The sequence below is a fragment of the Nomascus leucogenys genome, chromosome 7b, assembly GCF_006542625.1.
Source record: "Nomascus leucogenys isolate Asia chromosome 7b, Asia_NLE_v1, whole genome shotgun sequence".
Lineage (NCBI taxonomy): Eukaryota > Metazoa > Chordata > Mammalia > Primates > Hylobatidae > Nomascus > Nomascus leucogenys.
Genome location: NC_044387.1, coordinates 77,766,618 through 77,785,514, shown reverse-complemented (window position 1 = coordinate 77,785,514; position 18,897 = coordinate 77,766,618). Strand labels below are relative to the sequence as shown.

The window sequence follows — 18,897 nt, the reverse complement described above, 5'->3', positions numbered from 1 at the left end:
ATATATGGAAAAAGTTATGTTATAATCAGATAATCCTTCAGCTGGACTTGGGAGGAAGTTATATGCAATCAGATAAACCTCCAGCAGAATTCAGAAGGAAAAAAAATACTAACAAATGCTCATCAGCATATGTACTAGTTTCCAATTGCCACTGTAACAAAATAACCAAAAACAGTGGCCTAAAGCACCACAAATTTAGTATCTTACAGTTCTGTAGCTTAGAAAACCAAAATCATGTTCACTGAGCTGAAGTCAATTGTTCCGTCTGAAGGGTTGGTTCCTTTGAAGCCTCTGAGGAAAGAACCTGTTTCCTTTGGCTTCTTCAGCTTCTAGAGGTCACCTGCATTCCTTGAGTCGTGGTCCCTTCCTTGCATGACTACCGCTTCATGCTTCCTGCATCACAGCTACTACCACTGACCCTGATATTGCTGTCTCTGTCTTAGAAGAACGCTAGCAATTATACTGGCTCACTTGAAGAAACTGGGATACTCGCCCCCGATCTCCAAATATTTAATTTAATCACATCTGAAATGTCCCTTTTATTATATAAAACAGCACATCCACAGGTTTGAAACGGATAAAAATTTAGCCTCTAGTGAGATTAGAAATTTCATATAAGAATTGTGATTACCAGTGATTACATGAACATCTTTAGGGAGCCATTATTCAGCCAACAACAGAGTGCAAACCCTGAAGATGAATAACATGAGAAAAATAAATATGAAATCAGTTTAATGTTTATGATTTTACATCTAAGATGTAAAATCTAAGATACGTGAAATAAAAATGGGACAAATATGTCTAATATTATTCTACAGTAAATTCTATTATTCTATAGTACATGCTTTAAAATTAACAACAAAAACAAAATATAAATAGTAAATTAGGCAAGTTTTAAGGAAAGCATTTTAAATCTAAATATAAAAATATATAAAATAAAATTGTTTTAAAACAACAAAGATGAGCAATTACCAAGAACTAGAATCAAGCATTTTTAGTGGATCTCAAATATGATTTTTTTTCTTGACAGTCACAGCTGTGTTTCCCAAAAGGAGTTGCAATCTATTATTAAAATAAACAAAAAGTCATGGAACAAAAAGGCATAGAAAGTCTGACAGGATCATGAATTATAGTGCAATAATAATTCAATATAATTACAAAGCATGCCTAAACTAAAGAAAGAAAATGGATTGTATAAACAGGCTTTTATTTCCATGAAAGAGCTTTTATGTATTTCTGATAAGGCAAAGTGTCAGTGTATAGATTATGACAATACACCATAATACCTAGTTTTCCCCACATAAGTTCAATAGGTCACATTTTCAATTATGAAAATCCTGCTGATTAAAGCCAAAGTTAGGAACTGAATGGAAACTCAACAAATATTGTAAGCATAACTGTAGAACAGATGTCACCTAGCATCTAACAAATCATTCTTCTCACTGTTTTGAATACTCTTATTTCAGTTGTCACAAGCAGTAGCACATAAAATGGTAGAACTAGAACTGACTGTTCCAGCAACTTCACATTGGGATGATAACATTTATTTGACAATTTTGGTGATGCTACTGTTAATGTTGGTAAATACCACTTATAGTATTGATAATGATACCTTACAAAAATGTAAGGTAGCAAAATACAAATGAGCACACAGACATGAGAAATAGGAACTATAAAGCTTCACAATGAGGCCATAAAACAGGCTGAAGCAGCATACAACCATAGAGATATGGAAGAGCTTAAGGAACATTAATAAGGCTGTAATTTTTCCTCCACTACACAATTATGGCTTATGAATAATGTGAGGTGACTTCTAGTTTAGCCAGCAACATTTAGCATCTAAATTTAGAGAAAAAAAAGCAAAAACAAATTTTTTCCAAATAGAATTGGTTAAGATTTCCTGACAATAACATTAATGCCAATAACTTTGCTTGCTTCTCGGTTGATAATCAACATTATCCACTGATGAAATGGTCTGCCCTTCTTCCTTTAAAAGTTGCCCTCCATCTTTCTGACACCTGACTCGTGGCTATTCATGTTATATCTACTCCCAGGCTCTGTGTTCTGCATTGTGCTTTCTTTAATAAGCACTATCTGCTGAAGTAGAATGGTTTGAACTTCAGAGGAAAGCACAGGGCAATACTGAAGCTTTTTAAATGTTAAGACTTCCTTTGGCAGGATCTCAGCTCACTGCAGACTCCACCTCCTGGATTCAAGTGATTCTCCAGCTTCAGCCTCCCAAGTAGCTGGGATTACTGGTGTGCACCACCATGCCTGGCTTATTTATTTATTTATTTATTTATTTATTTATTTATTTGTATTTTTAGTATAGATGGGGTTCACAATGTTGGCCAGGCTGGTCTTATACTCCTGACCTCAAGTGATCCACCTGCCTCAGCTTCCCAAGTTCCTGGGATTACAGACATGAGCCACTGTGCCTGGCCAGGACTTCCTTTATTTTTGTAGATCCTTGTAGGGGAGATTTCTAGGAGGCCAGTAATAGACAAAGCCATACATATACAGTAGGACTGCTAATACAATTAGAAATAATTCAGTTTTTAGGATAATATACTATTATGAAATTTTAAATTAATTTGCTAATGTATGACAACCAAAAAGTCATCATCACTGGCATAGTGGTTGCTATGCCAGTCAAAATACCGTTGTTTTAATTTGTAACTTATTCACTCCCTTTAGTAACACAGCAAGGACACAACAGACTCAAACACAAGCCTGTTGGATGACACAACTCACACACAGCCCACCATTATAGTGCCATGAATGTACATCCTATATGTAGACAAATCTAATACTCTCTGCTTTCTCAAACTCTTGTTTTGGGGAACTTTTTTTGTTTATTTTTATTATTTTTGTTTGTTTTGAAGAAGTGTCCTCTCATAACATAACTCCTGTCCAGACATGTATACCCTTTTGGGTTACACTTCTGGGTTATCACTATTATTTTCTGACCATTGTTTATAACAAATTATGAAGAAATGAAGTGTTGTCTAGATGAATTTTTTCTTTTGAAAGATTTTAATGTCATTTATATATCTATAATGACTTATGCTTTCCTAACTATTAAGCAACAAGGTATTACAGCATTTGCCTTGAGAAGACTGAGCAAATATATGAAATACGACTGTAAAATGATATATACATACAATTCTACTTTATAAGGGTATATAAAATAAATATTGCTGGAAGCAAAAAAGAATAATTATGGTAAAATGGAATATTTACATCTATTTAATGAGTGTAGTTCTGATCTTAAACATTTAGGCATGTCGGTCAATATAAAGTGAACGGCAGATTGGTTTTCATCCAGGCTATATGATCAAAGAAATAATGAATATAAATAATTTGACTCCTTTAGATAAAGGTTTTCAAAGTTTTCAAAATTACACTCTGTAGTAATGACATTATTCAGTCTGTTATTAAGCCATCTAAATGCTCAACATTAGTCTACTGTTTAAATTTGTTCCACCAACCATCTTACTTAACTAAACAAATAGCAATTTTACTTGTTCATTTATTCATTCACTATTGGCTAATATAAAAATATTTATTTATGTGTTCACTATTGAGTGCCTAATATCTTCTGTATTTTATGGAAAAATGAATAAGTAGAATACATTATTGCTAATTTTATGAGTTTATAGTCCATTACAGAATAAAAGGAATACACACAAAAATAATTTAATTACAGTATAGAAGCTATTAAAGTAACAGGCAAATAATAGAGATGAAAAACCTAGATTGAAAAGAGTGCGCAAAGTGAGTGAGAATAGCCATAAAAATTTCTGTTTAGAAGAGAAGAAGATCAAGAATAAAAAGCAAGGGTAAAGACTCCATGGTGAGAATTTATTGAATCTGGTGCCAAGGATAAGTTATTCTTGGCTAACTACTGGGATGGGTCTGTGCAGATGAGTGAGAGGATATAATATTAGAAATGATAAAATATTTTATCATAATCATCAAAACTCTGTAAGAAATTATGTAAATATTACATGCTCCCTGGTATTTTCAACTCAATACAATCAAGTAACTACTGATGAGACCTACCAGAATTCCTTCCTGATAGTTGGAAGGAATTCAGTATTTATTACAAAATAGATACATTAATGATACCTACTGAGCTATGATATATGCAAAGAAGGAAAAAAGATCCTTGCATTAGCTGACCTAAAACTCTCTCGGATCTGATCACAGGGGCATGCAAGATAAAGAGTGGGGATGTTTCCTACAGGATGCAATATCTTGATAGCTGTGTTTCTGTATTAGTGTAGTGGTGTCATGCTAGATAACCAGGGTACAGAACGGGGTGTGGAGATCAATAGATTTCTGCAAAGTTTTACCTTGAGAAAATGATATCTCTTACTCTTGGAAAGTGAAGTATATAGATAGATTAATCACATTTTCAGTTAATGAGTGCTATACTGTCTCTTGAGTCATATATAGTAGTTTATATTTTATTTCAGAAAGGTGTCCTAGTGATTTATAATGCATGTCTATGTTATTTAAATGATGTAAAAAGTCACTGGAAGTGAATTTTGGCCATAATCCCCAAATCTTTTAAGTAATTCTCTAAAATATCTACACGTTGTCCATTACCTAGCTTAAATATATACTTCTACAAATAAATAACATTCTCATCACAATTAAAATATAAAAATAGGTGTCATTAAGTAAATGCAATGTACAATTGCTTTTATAATGTACTACGCTGCTGCTACTAGGAATAATGGAGTAAATATTTTAAGTAATTATTTCACTAGTCTGAGATATTCTCAGGAAAATTAGACTGTACTCTTGCCATTCTTACTAGGCTTGCAATCAAAATCTTATATTATTATTTAATAAAAGTATCTCCCAAAAATACAGGAAAAAATACCTTAGGTCTTCTTTCTTCCACCTGAAGTATTATTTCACCATGTGGTTTGTCAAAAATAGCACAAATTTAATATTCTAAAACCTTAATAAGCAAATAGACTTTATCAAATGGCTTTCAAGAGGCTTAGGAAATCTACTAATATTACTTTATCGAAAACTTTGTCCCTAAAGTCCAACTTATCATGGACAACAGCCAAACCTCTCTCGAACCTCTTTCCTATTCCCTTCAAGACACGAGTCTGCTTGTCACTCCTTCCCAGTCTTCACCTGCCTTTCCCGGCCCTTTCATCTTGCTGCACCATCTTTTCAAGGCGTTCACATTGCCCTGTCTTATGAAAATCAATTTTCTTATTTGTTTCTCACAATTCCCTGCTCTACATATCACAAAATGGACATAACAGGTAAAACAAAGATTCTTCTCAGGAAATTGGAAGAAAAAACCTTGAATACTTAAAACACTTTGAATGTTCCAACATATAAGCATATTAGAAAACAAAAACTGTTGCCCAAGAGTCTTCATGGCATAAGTCCTTTCTCCAGGTTGTATCCAATCACAGTTTTTCAGGGGGAATACATCGATTCTTTTAAGTCTGTAAGTTTTACTGCAATATTAAAGCTAAATTTGAATTGCAAAATTATGTGGGTAACTGAAATCACTGATTTAACAAAATCTAGAAATTTGGACATTTCATACTAGGAAAGGGCATGGATTTTTTGAGTTGCTCCTTATTGTTCAGTTTTAATGCTACTTTCACTATCTCCTCTATTGAAATATTTGACAAAATATTAATTACAATCTTACCATTGTTGTTTCTTGAATGGATCCAAAACTGTTAATGAAAATGTTGACTACTACATCAACAGGAATGCCTATGAATAAAAATTAAGAATATATTTATTAGCTGTAAAAAACTTGGTCAGAATCATCATAGTTTTTTGGTTTACACATTTAATTATTATATTTTTTCCAATCCATAAGGAATGCAAAATCTATGGTCTCAGTATAACATGTTCATAATTGCTATTAACATTTTTCTAAATAGGAATCATAATACCAATAAAAAATGAGTTCAATTGTATTTTATAATGTTCTTTTTTTCAGGAAGAATTATGTCTTAAATTGTAGAGACTCTGTAAAATACATTTACTTTTAAATCTTTTTTAAAATTGCCCTAATACATTTCCTTTAAGGAACTACAAATTATTCTTAAAGAATCATTTTGAAAACAGAGTTTAATTTTTTGCATTTTTCTAATCAGTTCGAATTCTTACTTTAATAGGTAAAACAGTATTCAATAAATTTTACTTATAATTATTACATTTTAATTTTTAATTCATGAAAATGCAAAGCTAATTGGACACATAGCAGAGTCATTATAAAGATTTTGCCTGACCTTTTGAAAAATAATTTGAAAGTTCACAGAGTGAGAACTAAGGTATAATGTTGCAAATTTCTTTCTATTTTTTTCAACTCATTGTGGCTGCTGGTTGTGCTAACAAAGGGAAAATGTGAATTTAGCCTTTTAGCCACATAACCACTAACTGATGAAAAACAGGTGGTGAATCAATATATGGTAGACATGTGACAACCTAGACCATGGCTGTTGTTGAAAGTAACTGAATAGGTCCTGGTAATGAACAAAAACCCATTTTTACAACATAGTTGTATAACTTCAGTTGACTAGAAGCAGCTGCAGACCATTTTTTTTCCTAAAGGCAAAAAAAAATCAAGCCTTATAATGTTAATCTGATCTACATTAATACCTGTCCTTAACCAGCAACAAGGATTATAGTTTTCCAGAGGAGATTTTTTTCATACAGCTTTTTTCTAATTCATCAAAAGTATACAAAAAAGGTCTGTACAACTGTACAATCTGCTCACGGCTTATTTTATTGTAAGCATAGTTTTGGTTCTTAAAAGGTGTGATAAATGGTAATATCTAATTGGAATAAAAATAATCTATGTTGTAGAATACAGTCACGTTCATTCACAAAGCTAACATGCTTTTAAAAATCATATGGCCATTGTTTTTCAGCAAAAGAATACAGATAATTTTCTATTAATGTGAAATACTAACAAAAAGTAAGAAAGACTCTAAATATACATCAGAACTGTTCTCTTTCCCTAAATGAGAAAATCATCATTCTGCAAATTATATAACTCTGGTGTCTGTGAATGAAAGCCAGGTCTATTTCCAGAGTCTAAATTTTAAACCACTAAGGTTAAGAATAGTACTTAGAAAACCCATTACAGACATTGGCTTATTAATTCACAGTATATCCTTTTTTGAATTTTTAAAAACAGGTAACCCATAAAACAATTAGAATTCGTATTTTACTTATCTGAATATTTTAGGCATTGAATTTCTCTGAACTTAAGGACATTTTTGGTATATATCACTTTGAAATCTTACTGTTTTGAATATCACAAAGCATATACATATAAAATATCACAAAGCTTTATACATATAAAATTAATTTTTAAACAATAAAAATGAAAATTTATATGGGGGAGACAAACCTTTGAAGTTTGGTCTTATCCTGGGATCATAACTGACCAATAACCTGTTCAAGATATTGCTAGTGGAGTTGGCAGGTACTCGAGCAAGGTCCTCTGCTGACTGCTGACTATAAGAGAGAGAAAAATCCTGATAAGCAGTTATAAATAGCAAACAACAGAAATGGGTAATTCTCATTGGGAGGAAAGACTGCCTTTTTCAGAGAAATCCACAACTATAGTATGGCTTTTTCAAATAGAAATAGAGACTAGTAAACATTGTTAAAAACCCAAAAGACATTGTTATTAAAAAATATATATTTTAACAATTAACTTTACTAAATATATGAAACATTGCTCTAAATACTCCATGTTACTTTCTGTAAAGTAAAATTAAGCAGACAGGTTACTTGTTCTGAAGCAACCTGCCATTGAAATCTAGGCAAGTACAAAGGGAGTGCACATAATGAGAAAAAAACAGCAGAAAACATTTTTTGAACAATGTGTAATATTAACCTGCCAACACAAAAACAATCTGACCAGAGAGATGGTCTTAAGAATTCTAAGACAATCATGCTGATGTTTATAAAATGATATTCCCCAAGAAATACAGTGAACATTTTCCTCACACAGTAAAATATGGCAGTCTGGGAGGCAGAAGGGAATTGGTAAAAGACTTTTCACCATTATCAAATAAATGAAACAAGTAAAATACTCTATACTATACAGAGCTGTAAGAGATAACTACCTATTGCTTTTCTGTATATATTTGTCATCAACTCTTTATTAAGAAGAGGAAAATCTGCATTGTTTTGCTATTTTAATTAACTTTGAATAATGATAAGTGATAAAATTGGTGGCTGCTTAAGAGCCCTTTTTTAGAAAGGCACTTTCTTGGAAGCTAAGGAAAATGTTTTGTTGTCTTTGTTTGGGTTTGGTTTATTTTACCCCTCATAAAGTCTTATGCATAATAATTTTTCCCATTACCTACACACACACACAAAATCCATGACAATCACAAGGAAGAGTAAAACTCTACTTGGAGCACCTAGCTCAGCTGTTTTCTGTATTGATATGGTAAAAAGTCTCAATTTCATAAATTATATTAATTTAAATGAAGGAAACTTAGATGCAACAGGCTTGGCTTTGTATAGAAATCAAAACTCTTTATCTATTAGGCATTTCTGAGTTTATTTTCATACAATCTGCCAATAAGAGGCAACTATTGTAGGTGAGATATAACAGAAAAAAATGTATGACATAATCTAATAATACTATGAATTGATACAGACAACCCTTTCAAATAGAAATTCAGTCAGACTGCAAAGCGTTTTAAAAAATGAAAATCAATCAGTTAAACCTCCCAAAAGTGCAGAGATAATACGAGTTTTTAAAAATTGCTTCTCATGGCTTTATTGGCTCCAATATCACAGCTTCATAAACTTGAGGGCTGGTAATTAGATTTTCCATTCCATTGCAGGTAAAACTATAACTTCCTTACAGCCAGTTGTCATCCTTTAACAAAAGATGGAAAACTCTAAACAGAATGAGGGTATGTGGGAAAATTGGATATTAGGATGCAAATTAGTGTTCAAACCTATCTACAAGTTTTCTCATTCAAAGGAAGAAAAAGAATTGATTGATTACAAAATACACTTGTATTGGATCAATTCAGGACTGCTATTACTGTGTCTCTTCATATAAAATCTTTTACAAGTACATTCCTTCTAAACAATGAAAAGACAACATGATGACAATTAACACTAAATTTTGTAGTTTAGAACTTCCCAGCTGATTTTTCTGCTTCTAGCTGTAGGCTGTGTCAGTCAAACTCATATTTAGCCCTTTATCTCACTACCAAATTTTGTCCTTCCACAGAATCAGTCTCTCTTCCTGGAATATTGTAACTTCCATTCTTTATTATACTAATCTAAACCAAATCTGCCCTTTTAAACCTCATCTTATTTGTAAAATCTTGCCTCAACCATGCAACCTTACTCTAATAAACATGAACTAATAAATATATTGTTTGGCAATCATTTGTAGCTTTTCTTTTCTTATCTGTGGGTATATTACCCACTAGACAAAATGAAAACAGTATGATTATTGAGGGATTCATGGCTTCTATATATTTGTAGTTCCCTACTGTTTTTATAGTATTAAATACACATTGGTTCAAGTACTTCCAATCTGCCATCTCTTCTAGGTATATTTCAGCCTCATGTTGCCTGTGCTGTAAGGGGTAAGCAGTTCCACTGGTCATTTCCAGGAGAAGAAGAGCATTTTGTCCTGGGGCGCTCTCTTAGGAAAAATGACTTCCCCCACCCTCAGAATCTTCCCAGCATTGACCATTGCTGAACTAATTACTGGCAAGGAGGAAGAAACATTCATGATTGGCTCAGATCAATATTCTGGTGCGGAATGAATATTGAAGAATCAACCATTATGTCCATTACATTCTTTCATTTGATAGTCATGTTCATGTGATTAAACAGAAGAGATATTAACCACACAGAAAGCTGTTATTTTGAGGGAGAGAATGGTAGAAAAAAGTTGGTAGAAGAATAAGAGGTAAGTAAATGGACCTGTAGAGTACATGCTATATGAAGAAACTAAGACAGCAGGGTTAAGAGATTTTTCTAAGGTGGTAGAGTCAAGAATGAAACCTGCTCCATGGTAAGCCTGCAATAGTGTAAGTGAAATATTATCTATCTTCTTATTACCATCCATACACATATTGCTTTAGGGCATGTATATTTTACCTTGAGTTCTATTCATCTTACTAAGCATTGTTAAAAATCATTAGTACTGAAAATATAAATTGGCCCTTTCTATCAGTTCACTCTTCTACCATCTCCAAATGTTTTTCACCTCTCCACAGTTAAAAGGAAATTTTTGTTTGTTAGCAACAAAAACTCAAAATTGTTTGACAAAAATCTTTTGAAAATCAAACAAGCAAACCAAAAAAAAAAAAAATCCAGGGAATATACCAAATATCATATGGCCCCTTTTCGTCTATTCTTACTTGTGTCAATATATATTTTCATGTCTCAGCTGCAGGTAACTTGGCATGAATGTTTAATCAACAATTCACATTTATTTGTATTAGAAATGCAGATATGTTTTAAAATTTAAATAAAATCCCATGTAGTTTATATTCACATGCATGAACTCAGGGTTTTTCCCACCTAAAAAAAGTAAAAATCATGTTTTTTAGCTTATCAATACTAAAATAACATTAAAATTATCTCTACAGACTAAAATATATTTAAGAGATTAAATGGATATAGTCACTTTCTTTTAAAGAGTTAAAACAATTTGCATGTAACACATTTTCCTTTGTCTGTATGTTACTATATATATCCTTATAATGTAGAAAGTTAGTATTACTTAACACAAAATAAACAGGAAAAAGGAGAGTTAAATGATTTTAATTAGGTCACATACTTAATGCCTGCTTTGTTATTAAAGTCTTCATATTCTGAATCTCAGTCCAATGTTTTATGCATTTGACTATGCTATTTTGTTTTATTTTAAGAAATCTATCAACAATTCCAATATATTAAAAAGCAGGATTTATTTCTTGGAAATATGACATTAATTTAAGAAAATAACTTATTCTACTTGGGCAAAGTGATCAAATGACTAGAGAAAATAGAGGTTTATATCAAAAGCCTTTTACAACCAGTCGTCTTTTGTTCACTTGCCTAAACTTGAACCAATGTCATTACTAATATGTAAAGTTATGCAGAGAATGTGTCAGACTGTATAGCTGTATGATGTAATATTTTCCAGCACTAAAGGAAAAATCCAGAAATTTATTTCCAAAGGAGGAAGCTCAGTTTTCGATTAACTGTAGAACATTCTTTTCTTTTACATGACCCTTCAGTGACCACAGTGCACAGTTTCATTTCAAAACAGGTGTGGATGAGTATATTGTCTTAATCTTCTTGCTAAAACCAGAAATCTGAGTCTAAAGGAATTGTTTTATTTCTCCATAGAGCTATAAATGCAATGACAATTGTCAGAGGCCTTCTCAGACCTGAATGTAGTAAGTGTGGGGCTGCACAGCTTTCAGCTGGACATGAACTTAAACAAATAGAAAGCCACAGACATAAGGGTAGAATAAGGATGTAATATGTATTGCTTGTATCATTTCTCATGCTCTAAGGCAGTGATTCTTTTCCTCTTTGTTGGATAACAGATGTCTCTGAAAATCTGATAAAAACTCTATACTTCCCCTTTATACAAAGTTTGTGTTTCTGAGGGTTCCTGGACGAGTAGACCACAAGCTAAGAAATTCTTCATGGAAAGAGATCAATCATCCTCCCTTCTACAGCAAGCAATTCTGACTCTGTGGGATGTTTTGATTACTGTTAATTCTGCTTTTCAGACACAGCACGATACAAGAAAACACAAGGTATTATTGTTGGAGGAGGTTTTAGATGGAAGATTCCCTTTCTGAATACTACACTAAAAGGACTCAGAAAGGAATTATATCAAAGAAAACAATATAACTATAAATAGTGGCAACTGTGATGTTATTAGTCATTATTTTAAAGCTGGTAACCTCATATAAAGTGCAATAAGAAGACAATTTTTTTAAAGAGCAGGTATCTTACAGTAACAGAAATTAAAGAAATGTTCAGAAAAAAAAAAGAGCACCATAATGGAAATATGTCAACGGAGGGACACCGGAACCAACTGACAGGGTTCCCAATGGCCAAAGCTGCAATGATTTGAGCAACAAAATAAAGTAGTATTGTATTATAGCACAAAATAAAAATTCCAGAGTCCATACTGATAAAAATAAGAATTGAATAAATGGGGAAATATAGACAAATCACTCACGAAGAATTCCAAATAATTGGTGTAGATCTTCTGCTTTCTAATTGGTGGAAAATAACTCCCCACTCTTTAGTGTGAGCTGTGCATAGTGACTCCTTTCCAAAGAGTTCAGTCTGCCAAGGAGGGTGCGGAAAGAGTAACTTTATGGCAGAGAAACTCCACAGGCACTCTCCTCAGCAGGTGATCAAGTTCACCTCAACAGTGATAAGTCATGTTGATAATATGGACCTTGATATGATGTGATGAGAATCACATTTTAACCCGTGGTCTTCCTCTCAAAACCACATAACCCAGTCTAGTCATGGGAAACACATCAGATAAATCCCATCTGAAGGACATCCACAAAATATTTGACAGATACTTTACAAAACTCTCACAGTCATCAAAAGTAAGTAACGTCTGAGTGACTGTCACAGCCAAGAGGAGCACAAGAAGGCATGACGACTATGTAACATAGTATCCTGGAAGGGATCCTGTGACAGAAAAGGACTTAAGGTAAAGACCAAAGAGGTCTGAATAAAGAATGGACTTTATTTATTAATATTCTATTAATATTAGCTCTTTAATTGTAAAAAAATAAATAAATAAATAAAAGCACCATAGTAAAAAAAATAAAAATAGAGAAAATTAGGTGCAGGGTTTTGGGAACTCTCTGTACTACCTTGGAAATTTTTCTATAACTCTACAGCTATTCTAAAATAAAATGTTTATTTGGAAAAAAAAAGAGAGAGAGAGACCAGGAAAGACACTGAAAGAGTCAGGAGAGCCAATTGCGCTCTCTCCTTCCCAAATTCACAGCCTTAACTGGAAGCAAACTATGGATATAATAATCATATAGAAGTGAAACCTTGATCATGTGTTAAGGCTGGGACTTATGAAAAAAACACTGCTACTGGTCTGTAAATATAAATGTATTAAAAGTTCAGCATTATATTTCCATTTGTATGAAATAATTTTTAGATAATCAGATAGATAAATAGACATACAAAGACAGACAAATACTTTACGTATTCAGCTAATAAGTTAAATTGGTGGTTATTCATGAATACACATAACTGTGTAATTATTGTGGAGTATTTCTTATTTTTGTATTTTCCTACTTATCCTATAATTTACTATCACCTGTCTGACAGCTTCTGGATTTATTTTCCATTCTGTTTTCACAGATTAAACTGCGAACAGTTTTATGAATGCAGACAGTGAGTGATACCTTTTTCATGATTAGTCTAAACTTATTTGAGAAGAATGTGTTTATGAGTAGATGTGTATGTGTGTGGCAAAGTCTGTCATGTTATTATGGGCCAAGAGTCATAATTAAGAAGAGTGTTCCACAACATTCATGTTATTTATCCCCTCAACTGGGTTTCAGGAACTGTTGTAGCCTGTGGAAACATTTTCAAATCTTCTGTAGCTCCAATTATACAATTACATCGTCCATGGCTCAAAGAAAAAATATTTTGCATAAAGTAGAAGCATCCATTTGGAGAGATGCTGGATTTTTAACACCAGCAATTTGCAAATCTCATTGAAGGCTATCTGTTGGTCACTTTTAATTTCATATCTCATGTGAGATTACTCATTCTATGAAAACCATGATAGAACTGTATCATGGTTTTCATAGAACTGTAAAACATTATACATTCTCACTAATTCTAATGGGTTTGCTAATGATCTCCAAACCTCTTTGACATAAAGAGTTAAACCTCAATCCAAACACAATGTTTACTGTGCCATTACTTTCCATACTATACAGAATACAAGTACATCCTGGCCCAGCAAGTACAAATCCATAATTACGACTTCTAACTCTGCAACCAACTGCAATGATACTTAGCTTTTCTCAATTTTCCATATACAGCAAAAACTTAAAATATTTCCCTCCTGGCCCAACAAAAATATCTATATGAAAAATTACACACACACACATATACACACACACTAAATTTGAGTAAAATGTGGGTATAATTGAAAAACACTTCTCTGAGAGTCAAGAGACTAGTGTTCTAACCCCCAGATGGACTGTAAGCTTCCCACGTGATATTGGGCCAAGCACTTACCCTCTGTAAGCTTCAGTATACTCACCTTTAAACCAAAGGTTAAATTAGGTGAGGTCTCAGAGCTCATTCAGTTGACAATCTGATTCTACCTATGATGGATGCTGCAGTGCCCCACCATCAAGGTCACCCCTCCAGGAAGGAGCTTGCTCCTGGGAATGTTGGCTGCCTATGGTTCAGAGCTGAGTGTCTTCTGGAATAGCCTTTGGCTGAAGTAAGGTGTCTTGTCCTAGAGGCAGCCCATACCCAGTGACTTTGATAGGGGTATACGAAGGTGGCTGGGTCCCTTTCTACTAATTGAGACAACGCTGAAGGGCCATCCCATCTTCAGAGTTCCCAATGGTATGGACTGATGACTCAGTTGCAACCCCACTGTTCCTGTGTTTAAGCCTGCTTTACTCCCTCTTAAGACATGTTCCCAAAAGTAATCCCTTTTTTCATGCAAATTTTCATCTCAATGTCTCTGTCTCTAAGAGAATTCAACCTACAACATCAACTAAATACTAAGTTTCCTTAAGGAGCTTTACAGTTATGCAACTACGGATAACGCTAAATTTCTCTCTCACTTCAGTCATTCCTTAATACATTTAACAGTTTCAGAGAATTTCCTATGTGCCATGCACTTGCTATGTACTGGTTATGCACTTGAGAATCAAACATATATGATCCTTATTCTGATATAAAAAATCATATTTAAAGCTGTGAGTTTAGATAAATTTGTTTATGGATTCTCAAGGTTGGAAATAGATTGGATTCAGCTGAGGAGTTCTAGAAACTACTGATACCTCATCCCATCACCCATATCTAGATTTAATTAGTTTTGGATGTGGCCCAGGCATCAGGGTTTTTAAAAAGCTCTTCAGATGATTTTAATGATCAGAAGAATCACTTGTTTGAAAAGAGAGTTTACAGTTAAAAAAAAAAAGACATGGAACTGAAATGTGAGGAATTGCAACATTTAATAAGCAGAGAGGAAAAGATGAGCCAATAATTCAAAAAATAAATAGCCCAGGAAGAAGGGGTAAATCCAGCAGTGTGTGGTACCAACAGAACTCAAGGAAAACAAAGAATATTTCATGGAAGAGTTGGCTAATCAAGAAAAATAAAGAAACAGGCAAACATGATCCAAACAAAGGAATAAAATAAAACTCCAAAAACCAACCCAAATGGAAATATATGAATTACTTGACAGAAAATTTAAAATAAACAGCCATATCTTTATAAATAATAAAATGTTCAACATGCTCAGGAGGACAATACACAAAGTATGAATTTCCACAAAGAGAGAAAATTTTAAAGTGAAGCAGGCAGAAACGTTGAAGTGGAAGAATATAATAAACTAAAAAATTCAATAGAGAAATTCAGTGGCACATTAGAACAAGCAGAAGAAAGAATGAGCAAACATAAAGACAGGTCATTTAAAATTATTCAGAGCAAAAAAAGAAAAAACAAAAGAGTGAAGAAAACTTAAGGGTCTTATAAGACACTGTGATAATGTGATTTATAATAAGATATATATATATATATATATTATATATATATATATATATATATATATATATATATATTTGATCTTCATTCTTGTTTCCTAGAACAGAGCTCCTAAAACCTGTAAACTCTCTGGAGTCATGAATGTCTTCTGTATGCTAACAAGATGACTGGCAGTTCATGGCCCCTAGAATAGCCTCAGGATGGGGGCTGGTCCCCAGAAAGACCAAAACATGATTAGAGAGTTGGGACTTTCAGCCTTACTCCCACCCCCCAACCTTCAGGGAGGGGAGAAAGGTTGAAGGTTGAGTTGATCACCAATGGCCGAAGATTTCATCAATCATGGCTGTATTATGATGCCTCCATAAAAAACCCAAAACACGGGGTTTAGAGAGCTCCCAGAAAGCTGGAGACATAGAGGATTGTAAAGGATGGTATACCCAGAGAGGGCATGGAAGTTTTATGCCCCTTCTCACATGCCTCGTTCTATGCATCTTCTCCATTTGCCTGATCATCTATATCCTTTGTATAATTCCTTCACAATAAATGGGTAAAAATAAGTGCAGTGAAGTGTTTTCCTGAGCTCTGTGAGCTGCTCTAGCATATTAATCAAACCCAAGGACATGATCAGGGGAATCCAGATTTACAGTCAGTTAGTCAGAAGTACAGGACACAACCTGGGACTTGTTATTGGTATCTGAAGTGTGGGGCAGTCTTCTTGGACTGAACCTTCGAGCTGTGTGATCCAACACTATCTCTGGGAAAATAGAATTTAAAAATAAATTACAGGACAAACAACTGGTATCCACTGGAGAACTGACTGGTTGGCATCTGAAGCAAAATGCCACACACACATCTGTTGTCAGAAGTAGTCTACTGGAGAGTAGAGTGTAAAAAACACACTTAGGCTTTTCCTACAGATTCCATCAAGCAGACCAAGATAGGCATTATGGGAATTACAGAAAAAGTAAAAAGGGAGAAATAATGAGGAAACTAATTCTAAGAAATAATGGCTAAAATCTTCCCAAATCTGAGGAAGGAAATGAACATCCAGATTCAGAAATCGCAGAAAGCCCCCCAAAAGATAAAGCTAAAGTAACACACACAAATTGTATTAGTCCAGTTTCTCCAGAAAGACAGAATCAATAGGAAATACAGCTATACCTCAGACATATTTAGAGATCAGTTCCAAACCACTACAATAAAGTGAATATTGCCATAAAATTAGTCACACAAATGTTTTGGTTTCCCAGTGCATATAAGAAACTAAACTGTTGTCTGCTAAATGTATAATAGCATTATGTGTTAAATAATAAACATACCTTAATTTTAAAATATCACTAAAAAATGCTAACAATCATCTGAGCTTTAAACAAGGTTTCATCTTTTTTGCTGATAAAAGGGTCTTGCCTTGATGTTGATGACTGCTGACTGATCAAAGTGGTGCTTGCTGAAGGTTGGGGTGGCTGTGGCAATTTCTTAAAATAAGACAAAAGTGAAGTTTGCTGGATCAATGGACTCTTCCTTGTATGGTAGATGTGTCTTTAACATGCAGTGCTGTTTGATAGCCTTTTATCTACAGAACATCTTTCAAAATTGAAGTCAATCCTCTCAAACTCCTGCTGCTTTATAAACTAAGTCCATGTAATAATCAAAATCCTGTGTTGTCATTTTGACATTGTTCTCAGTATCTTCAGCAGAAGATCTGAGTAGAGTCCATTTCAGGAAACCACTTTCTTTGTTCATCCATAAGAATCAATGCCTCTTCTGTTCAAGCTTTATCATGAAATTGCAACAATTCAGTCACATCTTCAGGTTCCAGTTTTAATTTAAGTTTTCTTGCTATTTCCACCATCTCTGCAGTTAATTCCTCCACTGAAGTTTTGAACTACTCGAAGTCATCCAAAAAAGTTATAATCAACTCCTTCCAAACTCCTGTTAATGTTGATATTTTGACTTCCTTTCATAACTCACAAATGTTCTTAATGGTATCTAGAAGAGTGTATCCTTTCCAGAAGGCTTTCCATGTATTTGGCCCAGATCTATCAGGGGAATTACTGTCTATGATAGCTATAGCCTTAGTAAATGGATTTCTTAGATAATAAAACGTGAAAGTCAAAATAGCTCCTTGATTCATGGTCTGAAGAATGGATGTTGTGTTAGCAGGCATGAAAACAACTCCTTGTATAATACATCCCTGTCAGAGCTCTTGGGTGACCAGGTGCATTGTCAATGAGCAGTAATGTTTGAAAATGAGTCTTTTTTCCTGAGTAGTAGGTCTCGATAGTGGCTTTAAAGTCTTCAGTAAACCATGTTGTAAACAGATGTGCTGTTACCCAGTCTTTGTTGTTCCATTTTCAGAGCACAGACAGAGTAGATTTTGCATAATTCTTAAGGGCCCTAGGATTTTTGAAATGGTAAATGGGGATTGACTTCAACTTCAAGTCACCAGTTGCATTAGCCCTTAACAAGAGTGTTAGCCTGTTCTTTGACTAGGCATTGACTTCTCTCTAGCTATGAATAATGGTGTCTTCTTCCAATATAAGGCCATTTAATCTACATTGAACATCTGTTGTTTGGTATACTCACCTTCATCAATGATCTTAGCTAGATCTTCTGGATAACTTGCTGTGGCTTCAACATCAATACTTGCTGTGCCACCTCACATGTTTGTGTTATGCAAATGGCTTCTTTCCTTCAACCTCATTAACCAACCTCTGCTAGCTTCCAAATTTTCTTCTGCAGCTTCCTTACTTCTCTTAGCCTTCATAGAATTAAAGAGTTAGGGCCTTGCTTAGGATTAGGCTTTGGCTTAAGGGAATGTCATAGGTCATTTGGTCTTCTACCTAGACCACTTAAACTTTCTCCAACTCAAAAATAAGACGTTTCACTTCCTTATCATTCATGTGCTATGAGAATGGCACTTTTAATTTCCTTCTAGAACTTTTTCTTAGCATTCACAACCTGGCCGTTTGACGAAGAGGCCTAGCTTTCAGCCTGCTTTGGCTTTTGACATACCTTCCTCACTAAGCTTAATCATTTCTAACTTTTGGTTTAAAGTGAGAGACATGCAGCCCTTCTTTTCATCTGAAAACTTAGAGACAATTGTAGAGATAT

General features: G+C 33.8%; 1 protein-coding gene across 4 annotated transcripts in view; it reads right to left on the bottom strand.

The window, feature by feature from the left end:
- GLRB (glycine receptor beta) overlaps nucleotides 1-18,897 on the bottom strand; it is a 90,588-nt gene that overhangs the window by 40,869 nt on the left and 30,822 nt on the right. For all 4 annotated transcript variants that reach the window (XM_030816269.1, XM_003257889.3, XM_003257890.3 and 1 more), the window contains 2 exons: nucleotides 7,415-7,521; nucleotides 5,696-5,763 (listed from right to left, as the gene is read on the bottom strand). In XM_030816269.1, coding sequence (XP_030672129.1) covers nucleotides 5,696-5,763; nucleotides 7,415-7,521 — 175 coding nt within the window. The remainder of the gene's footprint in view (nucleotides 1-5,695; nucleotides 5,764-7,414; nucleotides 7,522-18,897) is intronic.